Source organism: Psittacula echo, assembly GCF_963264785.1.
Source record: "Psittacula echo genome assembly, chromosome: 20".
NCBI lineage: Eukaryota > Metazoa > Chordata > Aves > Psittaciformes > Psittacidae > Psittacula > Psittacula echo.
Window position 1 is genome coordinate 5508164 of NC_137756.1, and position 12775 is coordinate 5520938.

At 42.9% G+C, this 12775-nt stretch overlaps 1 protein-coding gene across 1 annotated transcript in view; it reads right to left on the reverse strand.

The window, feature by feature from the left end:
• Nucleotides 1-12775, reverse strand: part of ERBB4 (erb-b2 receptor tyrosine kinase 4) — a gene marked incomplete at both ends in the record, with an annotated part of 599510 nt that overhangs the window by 171540 nt on the left and 415195 nt on the right. The window contains 2 exons of the mRNA XM_080632110.1: nucleotides 1431-1549; nucleotides 8828-8893. Coding sequence (XP_080488236.1) covers nucleotides 1431-1549; nucleotides 8828-8893 — 185 coding nt within the window. The remainder of the gene's footprint in view (nucleotides 1-1430; nucleotides 1550-8827; nucleotides 8894-12775) is intronic.

A 12775-nucleotide genomic window follows, 5' to 3' on the forward strand; every position in this document is an offset into this window, starting at 1 on the left:
AACATGCCAGTTGATTTTTTAGCATATGTATTTCCATAAGTGCCACAATTGAGAAAGTCTAACTCATTTTCTTTCAGGCTGCCAAATTACAGAACTTATGCTGTGAATAACTTGATCTTTGAAAACAGACTCATATCAACACATAAGATTTGAGGATGTTTCTCAACAGACATATGGGAATGGTAACTGCATTTTTCCTCTTTCCTTTACCTATTTAGATTGTACATGACATGGGAAAGAATGTTATTTCCCCATCGCTCTAGTCCAAATCCAACACAGTACTTCCAGTGAGTGTTGGATCAGGTGTACCACATGTGCGGAGTATCTACTTGTGCAAACCCCAGCCACAAAGATTAGGTTTAGTAAAACCTTATCAGTTAAATCAAGCCATCACTGCATTTCATCAGCAGCAAAAGAACAGCATTTAGAATGTGGTTTTGAAGCACAATACCTACTGCTATCAAATGATGCCTGAACAGCGAGCAAGTTTCATGTCCAAGCAAGGAAAGATTCATTTTGGCCCATTCATTATGATCCACTTGCTTACACTATGAACACATCTGCAATTTGCCGTAACATAAGATCTCTCCTCCCAATCCTTGAAAAAGGAGCCTACCCAGTTTCATAGGTATTTGTCTGTTCAGTCAGTTGGGTACCTCTGAAAATCCACCTCTCTAGTTCTAGGCTTCTTCAGGCCTAGGTGTGCTTTGCTGAAAACATTAGCAAAACTTGTCTTTGTGTGATGAGCTGCACATTTTTTGAGATCAGTGATGGATCTGAAGCTGCTTTACACTACTCCAGATAACTGACTACAGAGAAGACCAATTTGTCTGAAGGTCTCTATGTTCAGACTACTTTTTTAAGGAAAATCTTAGCCTCTTTCTTTTTTCACCTAAAGCACATGTAGTAGCACACATGTGAGGTAAGTAGAGTTTTTTGGAAACCTATTTCCTTCCATCTCCACTAAGAAACACGCCCAGTAAGAAAGCTGTATTTAAATAACGCCTGGCAGTAGCAGGAAATACCTTCCACATAGAAGCTAAATTGTATTCTTAACTTTCTAATAAAAAAGCACACAGAGCAGCAATAAAAGCCGTGCTCAAATGTAATGATAAATACTTCTAAAAATTCCCTATCACATCTAAAAGTTAGTGTTAGAAAAAGCAAAAGATAAAAATCACAGAGATTAGCATATTAATGGCTCCCAATCTGTATTTACAATCTTATAAATCTGTTAATGGGTAATATTAAGTAGATAATGTGATGTTAATATAATGTGAGAATACTAAATGCTAAAATTTGCAGTCTGAATCTGGGAGTGTGCATGCAATACATTAAAAGGGACAAAACTGTGAATTTAATGGATTAAAGCATTAAGGATTTGCAGTGTGACTGCCAGGAAGAAGAAAAATGAGAACTCTCACACATACAAAGCAATCAGTGTCTTTAGGTCCAGAACAGCCTCCAGCGCACTCCCGGTGGCAGCAGTCGCTGACGTAGGGCCCGTAGCACCGTCCATCACATTGCTCTGCACACACTGTCTTCGTTACTAGGAGGAGGCAGGAAAAATGATCATGTCAGAATCAGAGCTAAGAAGAGAGCTCTTCAACTGCACACTGAGAAAGAGAACAAACCAAAGAGCATACTGAATAAAAGCTCAAGTTTTAAGGGAGTTGCTTCAATGGTACTGGCCACTCATATCCACCTCCACAATACCCTCTTTAGGAACATACATGTTGCTCAAGGACCGAGGAGGAAGAATTTTAGAGTGTTTGCTCTCACCCTTGGAAATTCATGTGGAATATTATTTTCAAAGTAATAGTTTCTGTAAATGGGACATGAAAAAAGGCCCACCAAAGAGCATAAAATCTACCAGTTCCATGTGAGTTTCCTCCCATGAAGAACAGCAACATTGAGTACATGAGTGAAATTCAGTGAGAGGCCAGCAATCCCAGATCATCAACGGCAACCGATTTGACAAGCAGTCAATGAGGTAACAGAACAGAATACAACCTGCAGATTGGAACACATCTGGAAACACCACTTACCTTTCTGAAATAACACAGTCCTACCTTAATTCATTCAGGGCAACAACTATATTCTACCAACTGGAAAGCACAGCGATTGAAGTGGTACCACACTATAGTACTTGAGGGCTTAGTCTTGTGCAAAGGATGGTGAACAAGTGGAGCATCTCCCTCCCTTCACTCATTTATAGCCTCTATCTTTATTTTACAGAAAAAGCAATCATTATTATCCACAGGACTACACCAGCCACCACTTACAGAATGCCAGGAAGCTGTGCTGTCACTGCCTTTTGATAAAAGCAGGGACATTCCACTCCTGCAATTAACCTTTAACATACATTTTGTTAAAAGCATTTAATTACTCCTCTACAGAAAAAACTTTTCAAGAAGCCAGAGAACACAGAATTCCATCCAACGTTCTGTTCTACTATTTCATGTATCAGTAACTCCTTTATAAGTACTTTCCAATCCAAATTCCCTCCACTATGTGCCAGAAATACTTAGAGTAATGCCAAAGCTTCTTGATATAGACAATATTTATTTAGGACATAAAAATGAAATAACTGAAGAGGGAAGTCATCATTTATAATCTACGGAATAAAGCGATGTACTTTTAGAGTAATTCCATCTTGCCGGTACCAGAGGCAAACCCCCAGACAGAAAAGACTTCTGCGCCTTATGCAATCTAATTGAAGAAATATGGGAAATGACTGTAAATGCACTTGCTGTCAGCACTGCTAGAGAAACAGATTAAAAGGATTTGTTTATTTGAGTAACACTATTGATAAACGTTAGGACAGAAAGACGAAACAGTGGCATATGTTAAGCAAAACACACATCGCAGTGTGCTACCACCACACTGCTAGCTGCTAGGCACAGAGTCTCATTTCACGAAAACGAAGACCTCATTTAGTCAGTGAGTGCATGTTGTTTTATGCCAGTTCAGAAACTGGCCCCTAGCACCTTGATGTGCCCTGGACCAGGCACTAACTGCTTCCTATCTAACTAACTAACTGCTAACTGCCTGCAACAGGGGAGATTTAAGTTAGACATTAGGAAGCTCTTCCCTGTGAGGGTGCTGAGGCGCTGGCACAGGGTGCCCAGAGAAGCTGTGGCTGCCCCATCCCTGGCAGTGTTCAAGGCCAGGTTGGACACAGGGGATTGGAGCAAGCTGCTCTAGTGGAAGGTGTCCCTGCCTGTGGCAGCTGGATGAGCTTTAAGGTCCCTTCCAACCCACTCTGTGATTCTATGAAATCCTCTGGGCTTACCTGTGTCAGTCCGCAGTCACGGAGCTGTCCCCTGAGCCAAGGGGACAGAATCCAAACACTGCCTCCCTTTTGTTCATGGCCTCAGCTGTTAAAATGCCTGCTCCTCCGTCACCTCCTCTTTCTGCCCCTCAGGCTGGCACTACTGCTGCCATGCACTGGAATGCTCCTGGAGGCAGCACCGTGAAGAGGAACTAAAATGGCAGCCCCTCCCTCACGGCACGCCCAGGGCACCCCTCTGTGCCACACAGGCTCAGTGCCCCCTTCCAGAAGGTTCCGCAGGCAGAAGGTGCAGTGCCTGGGTTCCCCTCACCAGCACACGCACCCCTCCCATCACACCCTACAAAACTACCGTGCACCAGCAGCATATTTCTGTCTTTATTGCTTTTTGGGTCTTTTTTGAGCCTAAGGAGCTGAATTTCCTGTGGACACAATCAATGCTGTTACAAGAGGAAAAGAGGCCACGATACACCACCATGGCTGTTCACTGGCTGGATGCTGTTGAAAGGCATTCCTCACCGTAGCTCCACAGCAATTTAACACTCAGTTTAAAGCCAGTGTAAAGCACCTCTGTGCAGTCAATGAGTACAAGCCACCTCATTAACTCAATCATAATTTCTTTACCTCAGTGCCAGCTGCTGTTGGGAGCTGGTCAACATGTCCGCCATCACCATATAATCATTGCTTCCCTGCGGAGGAGCTTTCCTGGCAGGCTTTTAGAAGGGCAAAGAGGCCGAGGCCCAGCAGCACATGTCCTGTACCATCGGCTGCCAGAGGCACTGGGACTCATCCAGTGCTGCTTCCCCAAAAACCAGCCCTGAAGGAGTGCCTGTATTTGCATCCTAAGCGCTATTGAGGGTGCGGTTCTGGAAGGGCCTATCACATACCTGAAGTGATATCACACACCAAGACAGAGAAGAGCTGAGAGGGCTCTGAATGTTTTTAAGGGCTCATATTCAAGACAGTTTGCAGTGAAGGGTTTTCCCCAAAGCAAATGAAGTCAAAGTCAATAGTGAGTATTTTCTGAAGACCCAAACCAATCTGATTGCTCAGATTTCAAAGAACAAAGAACACAGTTCAGGTTCCTGCAGCCATTATCATGGGGTAACCCTATAGCAAATGTACATAGCCACACTGGTTTCAAAAGATAGAAAGCTTTTTCACAACCAACTTTCATCCAAATGAATCTATTGATTTTATAGCTGCAACTCAAGATCTGAAAGAGTGAAACGTATAGGTAAGTATTACCCAAAATATATCAAGCTATATGCTCAGACTGATGAATCAGAATGTTGGTGAGTGGCTCCTAGAGGTGGCACATGGCTTGAGAGTGCCAGATACTTGTTTCTTCACCCAACGTAACTGCTGGGTGACAGCCAAGTCCCCAAGTTTCAAACCAGACCTTTCAAGGCTCAGCACAACTACCCACCCTGATACCTCCTGATACCTCTGTGGGATCCCAAGATACCTGACATGGAACTGTCACAGTTGGGACCAGGGTAGCAAAAGGCAAACACCAAGGTCTTGAAAAAGTGTGCCATGTGCTGGGATGGGTTTCAGTGATAAAGCAATAAGCTGTGTTGGGGACAGGGTGGAATGAGCACTTCTTATATGTGTGCAATTAATCAGTCTCCTTAATTAAAGATTAAGGGAAACAATAACGTCAGGGCACTATAAATCTATGATGAAAAAATGGGAAGTAACTGAAATCAATGAAAAAGTCTTATGAACATGCACAGTTATTAGAGAAATACAAGGATTTTAATTAAAGATGTTGGCTCCAAGCAAAAATGCTGGGTTACTCCGATTGATCTAAGCTGCTGGTTCAGCTCTTTCGGTCTCCCCCACCAGGCTCCTGCTTGCCTTTTGCTGCTCTAATTGGGTACTTACTGCATCGGCACCTTCTTTTCTCAGCAACATCAGCTGCACAAAGACTGTATAAATACAATTATGCTCAGGCCAAACTCCTGTACACATACACAGTCACGGAGGGTTTTACATTTGCTAAATATTTATGTCTCAAGTTTGATTTAAAGGCTTTTTGCCTGTTTTGCATTCCCTATATTAATTTGTATTTCTCTCTCTGGTTTCAGTTACATTCCTCTAGGACAAAGTGCATAATCTGTCCTTTTAACAAAATAACGTATTCCATTTGTAAAAGTTTCAATTTCTTTTCATAGAAAAGGTTAAAAAAAACCCCAAACAACAAAATCTTAACAGACATCAACAGCAAAACCAGTAACAATGTAACTATAGATTTTCAAATTTGATTAGTAACTTCCCAAAGCATTTGTTCTTGTGAGGTTATTTATGTTCTACCTCGTGGGTGCCCAAGACTCTTCCTAAAATAGATTCTTTTTAAAGTACTTTTACATTAGCCTTTTCTGACACTGAAACAGAGACCACCACCTGCCTTTTAGATGTTCAATATGAATATTTACTAATATTTTAATCATAAAAGACGACTGGATTGTTAAGTGCAGAGAACAGTGCGCTGAAATTACATCTTCTCTACCTCCTGACAGAACAGCTTACTTTACATTTCCTATTAACTGTCTTCTTAAATGCATAAATTCTCTTGTCACATTAAGAGAGACATTAGGACCGAGTCAGATGCAGGTGGTGTTTCAGACTGAGTCAGAAGTACAGAGAGACGTTGCTGGAAGGCAACATAAGAAGAAGGTAGGTAAATGATATTCATGCAAAAAACAAAAGGATTTGCATTTTTTTCCCCATTCAATTTGAAATGAAAGATATGGATTAAGATCTTTCATTTTTCATCCTTTCCCAGGAAAATAATTTAAATCTTATCTTGGGAGGGGGGCTCATTAGAATATTTTGCTTCAGTGCTTTGATAAAAAAAATGACAATATTAAAATGCAGACGTGCCTCCCAATTGTTTCTAGGAACAAAATAGTTTGACACTGGGATGTAGTACTCCTGAAGTGTTTTCCTACATGCTTGCAAGTCCTGCATCCCCATGGTGACTAGGTTAAGGTACACACTATGTTGTGATACCATTCATCCTATCTAAGAATAGTGTTTGTAAGCCTGAAAGACAGGGATGTTTTCTAAAGTCAGAAATGAAGGCAGCAAAAGCCTTCATAGCACCACTTGCACTTTTATGTTGAGTCCCTACTCATATTCTTACTCTCTGCTTCAAACAGTTTGCAAAAGTGCAATGAAGAAATGCCCGCTGCCAGACTAATACTCAGTTTTTTCCTTCAATCCTGCTGTTAACCCAAGGTGCAGCGATGTCAAGGAAGCAAAGAGGAAGTAGATGATAGAAAATTAACTCCTGCCTCTGACAATTAGAGGCTGCAGAGTGTGCTTGAAGGTAAAAGGCCATAGAGTAGCTGCTTCAGTCAGAAATGTGTGATCTGTGTATCTCCCTGGAACTTAGATGCCATATGTCTTTCCAGAGTTTATTATTTTAAATCCACAGTTGTGCCTTAGCCTGTCCCCACTGTTTGGAATTGAGAGGGCAGTCACTGTAAAGAGAGAGAGATAGCTGTCACTCCTGGAGCAAACCTACCATGCAGCCCTGCTAAGCTTCTGACTTCACAACACTACAGATAAGGTTTCTCTCTCTGGTATTACTACATTAATCCACAAAATCAATTCAGTCATCTGAGAGGAGTGCTTTGTAGAGGTTGAGACCACAGGAGCTGATCCTGCCACGTGGATTCCTGCAGCCACATCGAGTCCAGCTGGACTTCCCAACTTTACAGAAGGCTCGAGTCTCTGTTTGCTGGAGCCAAAGCCTGAGCCAGGATCATATCATCCTGGTGTAACTGCCAAGGTTTCACAGTGCTCTTGGATAAGCTGACCACATAAGGCTTGAATAAGTGTGCTCAAGTTTGGATGCATTACCCAGGTTCTCACAGTTACTCGTTTTAACAGACCAACTGGCCTCTCATTATGACACAGAAAGAACCAGCATTAAATAATTCTAACCATGGTATAAAATAATTTGGTCAGCTAGGGTTTAAGTCCCTTTCCATTACTTACTTCAGCACTTAACCTTGACATAAGGAGGCTTTCGGAGCACTGACTTCTTTGGGGTTTTCATAAAGACTGTCAGCAATGGAAGGAGACGTACCAGCTTGATTCAGACAAAGAAGATTCTACTTAGTGCTGCTGTACATGGTTCACTATACAGTTATTCCTATAACCTGTCCTAAAGCACTTTTAATCACACCCGCAGACAAAGCACAACATGAAACAGTAATATAAGAGCATGTTAACTTTAGCAGAGCTGTAGCTGTCATCAGTTTTGCCAGCAACGCCAGCAGATGCTCCTGAATAAAAGCAGCGCTCAGGAGGGTGGGAGAGCCTCTGCAGGCATCCAGCTCTGTCACCTCTGCCCCTCGCTCTGCCACAGAAAGGATTTCTGGATTGCCTGGATTTCCTGCTTGTACTCGCTCGTACAATGCTCATGCCAAGCTCTCTGCCATTTCTAATTGCCTCTTATCTCCTGCTCCATGTAGTCAAAAAGAAAAAAAGAAAGAAAAGGCACAGTTGCACTGTTCCTAATATTTCCAGCAGAAAAGGCAGATGACATTGGGCTATCATCACTTGAGAGAGTTACCTGGTGTGCTCTCTTCATAGCGGTTATTCGCCACAATCCCTTCCTCCTATCTACAACTCAGCCAAGGAAACACGCGCAAGCTGCAGCAGTGCTTTCTAGGGGAGATATCAGCAACCATTTCATTTCGTAGGAAGAGTGACTCCAGTAAACTCAACCAATTTCCACCCTACCAAATATCAAAGAACAGAAATGTAATGGATAGCTCCGTTCCCGCAAGGATGGGGGGCAAGGAAAGACTTGCGGGAAAAGACAGCTCTCTGTTTTCTTCTCTTTTATATTTGCTAAAATTGTGACTGTACTTGTAGCTCTTCCGTGCCTATCTGAAGGAGCTGAAAGCACACAAGGAAGAAACTCTCTCAGTATAGCTATTTTTGATTCATTTTAACGCTCTCTAAATCCAAGAGGACAGACAGATGTTGTGAACAACCCTTCACTTACTCCTTGCTTGACAAAAATCCTATTATTCTCTTTTTCAGTACAACTCAAATGTATTCTGAAGTTGTTATAAAGAGAACAATTCTGCAAGATAAGTAATATTCCCAGGCTCCCACTGAAATTAACAAAGTATTTTGGCATTAGGAACTTTGCAGTGTCAGGATGTCATTAAAGATCTCCAAACCCGCCTTGTAGTTTTTTCGATGCGTGCAGTATTCATTTCAGCACATTCCAAAAGAGCCATCAATATTCTCAGGAGCCCTGCTCCATGTTACCTCCAAGAAGCGAAAAGCAAATTCAGCTTAGCTTAAGCATTTTTAGAAAGCACAAGGGAGGAAAGAAAACCAAATTCATAGGGGTGGAAATAAAGCAGATCATCTGTTGGTAATGACATATGGAAAAATATGTCCAATATCAAACCCAGAATTTAGATTGTCCTTTCACAATTACAAAAAAGCCCATAGGATCCCTGGTACAGTCCTTTGTTTCCTGGAGTCTTGCATACTTACAGGTCTGGCAGTGATTCTCTGTGGGTCCCCAGCATCGGCCTGTGCAGGACTTGTGGCATCGACCACCTGGAGGACAGATAGAAAATGAGACAGATCAGAAATATGCCTTCATTTCTTCAACATCCAGCAACTGCTGAAGAGGAGGGTCCATCTTGTCTTTGGAGTTTTATGCTCTATCAAGGTGGAAACAGTGCCTGTAAAAAAAGCCCATATAAATAGCTAGAATTGGTGTCATACATGTATGAAAGAGGGTACATTTAGATTATATATTAGGCAGAAGTTCTTCCCTGTGAGGGTGCTGAGGCGCTGGCACAGGGTGCCCAGAGAAGCTGTGGCTGCCCCATCCCTGGCAGTGTTCAAGGCCAGGTTGGACACAGGGGCTTGGAGCAAGCTGCTCTAGTGGAAGTTGTCCCTGCCCGTGGCAGGGGGTTGGAACTGGATGGGCTTTAAGGTCCTTTCCAACCCAAACCAGTCTGTGATCCTATGAAATATGGCTACTTATCGAAGTGCTTTATACCCTAAATACCTCTCTGCTATGTATAATGACTGGCACATTTTAAGCAAAAAACAGATGAACAAGTCAGGAGGACTGAGAAACAATTTCATCACTCAGGGCTATTACTATTGCTTTCTATGTCCCATACAAGACCCAGTCATTCCTTCACAGAAGACATGTCAGTACTAGAGAGGATGTCTGTCTATCTATCTCATGTGAAGTTTCATCTGAGCAATGGGGTGATACATTTAATGCCATTGACAAAAAGCCAGCCCTCTCCCCTAAAAGCTTTTCATGTCCAGTATTACAGTAAAGGTAATGTGCCCTGTGCAACCACTTAACCTCAGCAACAGCTAAGCTCGTAGGACCTGTCCTTTTCTGGCTGCTGGTTGTTTAGGTGCCTGGGCTTGTGCTTCTGAAGGAGCCGCATGTTCCTTCAGAACTTGGAGGTGATGCTCTACAATGTCCTTCCACATACTGACAGGCTTAGTCCCTTGAGAAAAGGTAGTGTAGGTGCTTCCATTGTAAAAAACAGACAGAGGAGGGAGAGTTAGCAATGGTAACTTTCATAAACTACCTAGTAATTAGTGACTAAAACTTCAGCTGGACTGAAGAAGGAGCTGAGTTCACATCTTCTGTTTCATGATTAAATGCTGACCAGTGTGCCTGGAAATGAAAGCTGGCAGAATGAGCGGCACATTCTCCTGCGGCAGCATCTTACACTGTTTGAGAAAACACTTGGACAGGAAAGACCTCCCATGGAAGTCCTGACTGTGAGTGAATGGAGACCTCATTCTTCAGCTCCCACCCAGACATAGCCAGAGCTCAGTCACACTCCCGCTGGTAGTAATCCTCCCTCCTGAATGCCAGATGCTCCTGGAGCACACAGGGAGAGCCTGCCTTGCTGCACCATGAGCCCCAGTGCCTAAAACCCAGGAGTGGGAGTGCCTGAGGCATAGGCAGCCAAGCCTTTTACATCCAGCCACACCTGAAGGGATGAACTGAGAAACTCAGCATAAGCCTTGTTGAAGACAATGTGATGTGATAAGGAACACAGTCCTTATCACTGCTCTTTGTGACCACAGGAACCTAACTTCATCTTTGATTAAACTTTTATTCATCACTGAATGCTGCTGAGATTCTATTAAGCAAATTCCCCATTTGAACCTGTTCCAGCAGCTTACCTTTCAATCCTGTATTAACAGCAGCTGCTGTTAACACTGCTCCATTACACTAAATCAAATACTTCCCACACGCCCTGATGGGAGATAGCATTGGAAAGTGCAAAATGTCTCCCAGCGAAGGCTGGATCACCCCAAAAGAAACCACTACTCCTCTGCTAGCAGCGTGCTTATAGCTGTGAGATGTTCCACAGCTGAGCAAACCCACTGTGATAGTCTGTCATGACTTTTCAAAGCCAGCATTCTTCCCTCAGCACTTGTACAGCATTCGTGGTGCTATTGATGATGTTGTCTGGTAATTACCACACTATATGCCAACTACCTTGTTAAAACTACCAGCTCCTCTCTGTATTCGTGTTCATTTTAAGCAATTATACTTGGGAAGTGTGGTTGCTGACATCACCAGCACATAATTTGCTGTCACATTCTGCCATCTGTTTGTTTAGATCACAAATGTACTATAACTACATAATGCAAACTCATTCTGGCTGACAGTGAGGGGACTCCATCTGGCATGAATAATGCAACTTTAATCAGTAATAACGATTATTATGATTATTAAGAGACTACTGGAACCTGCACAGAAAGCAAATACATCCATATTGATTTAGAAGAATGGAAGTTTAAAGAGAAGGTGAGGTAAACAGCAAATTAAAGGAAGAATTTAAACTGAGGAGGCTTGATAAGATACAGTTTGTTGATTTTGGTGCTCACTCAACTGAACAAAAACGGTCCCTAGGAAGTGGGTTTTATACATTGACTACTCGGACCAACAGAAGTGGGAAGGAGAACGATATGGCCCTGGATGCATGTTCAGACAACCTTTCCACCACTAGCTTTGCTTGGTCCTCACCTGAGCTGGAGCATCCCTGCTGGGGGTAGATTGGGAAGAACTGTATCCCACGGACAACAAAGCCTCCTCTTTCAAGACTTTATTGTATGCCCAATCCTTCCTTGTCAGTCAAATCTCATGCCCATCTCAAGGGGTCTGGAGTTTAGGGAGAAAGCCTGAAGTCTGGCAGCTAGATGCAGAATGAAGCATGGCACACATCACTTGTAACCACATATTCCTGAGGAAGAATAAGGCAGCAGTTTGGCTGCTTCTTCCTCTTTCTGTCCCTGGATTCTACCCCCTTCCAAAACATACTGTATGCACTGGGCTATCCACTGCAATATATGCAGTGAGGTAACACAGAAGACACTTCAAGCACCCCTCCAAGTGATCTCTAACCAAAGAATCCACCCACACTTCTGCAGAAGCCACACTTAAAATACATATCTTCATATCTGAAACTCCCAGGTGCTGATCCTCCGCATGCAGTCAAAAATGTATCCAACCACCGTGATTCCTCCTGGAAACAACAGAGATCCAGCATCTTCAAAAAGCATTTTACAAGTTGGTTTTTCACTTGCCTGCCTGCTTCCTGCTACATGACTTTGTTTGGCAGGGTCAGAAGATCATTTGCATTTAAATAGAGATATTTAACAGTAAGGCAAGAGAAGGCTGCCAGTTCCCTTTTTTCTCATTGGGAACTCCAAGGGTCTTTTTCATTGTTTTCACTTTTCTCAGCTGCATAGAAACAACAAGGTGCAGAGCAGGTAGGCAGCACACCTCTGAACTGCATTGCTACATGTCCTTTGGAAGGTCAAATATACTGAGAATTCAAACCAAGCCACAAACTCCCTGCACACAGTGTGTCTGCATTGGTTTGTTTGGTTAAAGAGAAAAATAACTTTCTTTGCTCTCAGGATGAATTGGTCCAGGTTCTGCCCTCACATAACTCAGTATTTCACCTCGTTTCCCCACCGTAACAAGGACTGATCGCTACACATCAAAGATCAGCTCTGTAAGTCTAACACAAAACCAGTTCCATGGAAGTCAACAGAAGTAGTCAGGAGCATTCATGTGAGGAGCAGGTCTCCCGATTAGATTTGCATGTCAGGCTTAAACGGTAATAAATCTATTAGCCCTAAGACTGACAAGTAATTCTACTACTTCTCACAGAGTCTTCTGTATGCATTTGAGTTTTCTCTTTCACCCTTCTGATTCTCTCCCCCATCCCACTGGGCGGCAGTGAAAGGCTGTGCGGGGCTGAGCCGCTGGCTGGGGTTAAACCATGACATCTCTGAGCCAGGGAAAGTCACTAGCAGAAAACGTTTGCTCTCTAGCTTGGGAAAGACCAAGGTTACTTCATCCTTGTGCTTTCCTGAGAATTGAAAAGGGCTTTCCTTTGGCTCCAGACTGACTTTATTATTTCAGGAACAGTCAAA